Genomic DNA, 515 nt, shown 5'->3' on the forward strand with positions numbered 1-515 from the left:
CCATTCATGTACCAAACATTTAAAGCATCATAAAGAAAGTAGCGCTAGTGTCCTTTTCAATTAAACAATATAAAGAAAAACAATTATAAAAAGACCATGCACATGGCATCTACAATTCAACAAGCATAAAATACTTGGAGTAGTAACTTCAGTGACTGACAATTCCAAGCAAACAGATGCAATGTGTGGCTGTGGTTGTAGACAATGCCAATGTTTAATTGGTTCACAATTAAGACTAGTGTATCCAGCTTACAGGCCCTAATGGCATGGAGACATCAAACATCCATTACATAACACACTTTGGGACTGTTGCTCACAAAGAGTGAAAAACAAAGTGTTCCCTTACTCTCTTTTTTATATATGTAACACCTTAACATCTAAATCCAGAGGAAACTTCATTCAGTAAAGCTCTATGGCAGCAGTACCTCTAGATTTCAAGAATAAGGGCAAGATATGCTGTATTTGCAAATGCTGACCTGAACTGCATGAATCATGACCAATGTCATTCCCTACTC

General features: G+C 36.7%; 1 protein-coding gene across 1 annotated transcript in view; it reads left to right on the forward strand.

The window, feature by feature from the left end:
- The window catches only part of LOC119582379, a 3115-nt gene extending 2789 nt beyond the window's left edge, over positions 1-326 (forward strand). Inside the window, exon 2 of the mRNA XM_037930593.1 lies at positions 256-326. Coding sequence (XP_037786521.1) covers positions 256-326 — 71 coding nt within the window. The remainder of the gene's footprint in view (positions 1-255) is intronic.
- The last annotated feature ends 189 nt before the right edge of the window (positions 327-515 follow it).

Source organism: Penaeus monodon, chromosome 15 (assembly GCF_015228065.2).
Source record: "Penaeus monodon isolate SGIC_2016 chromosome 15, NSTDA_Pmon_1, whole genome shotgun sequence".
Taxonomy (NCBI): Eukaryota; Metazoa; Arthropoda; class Malacostraca; order Decapoda; family Penaeidae; genus Penaeus; species Penaeus monodon.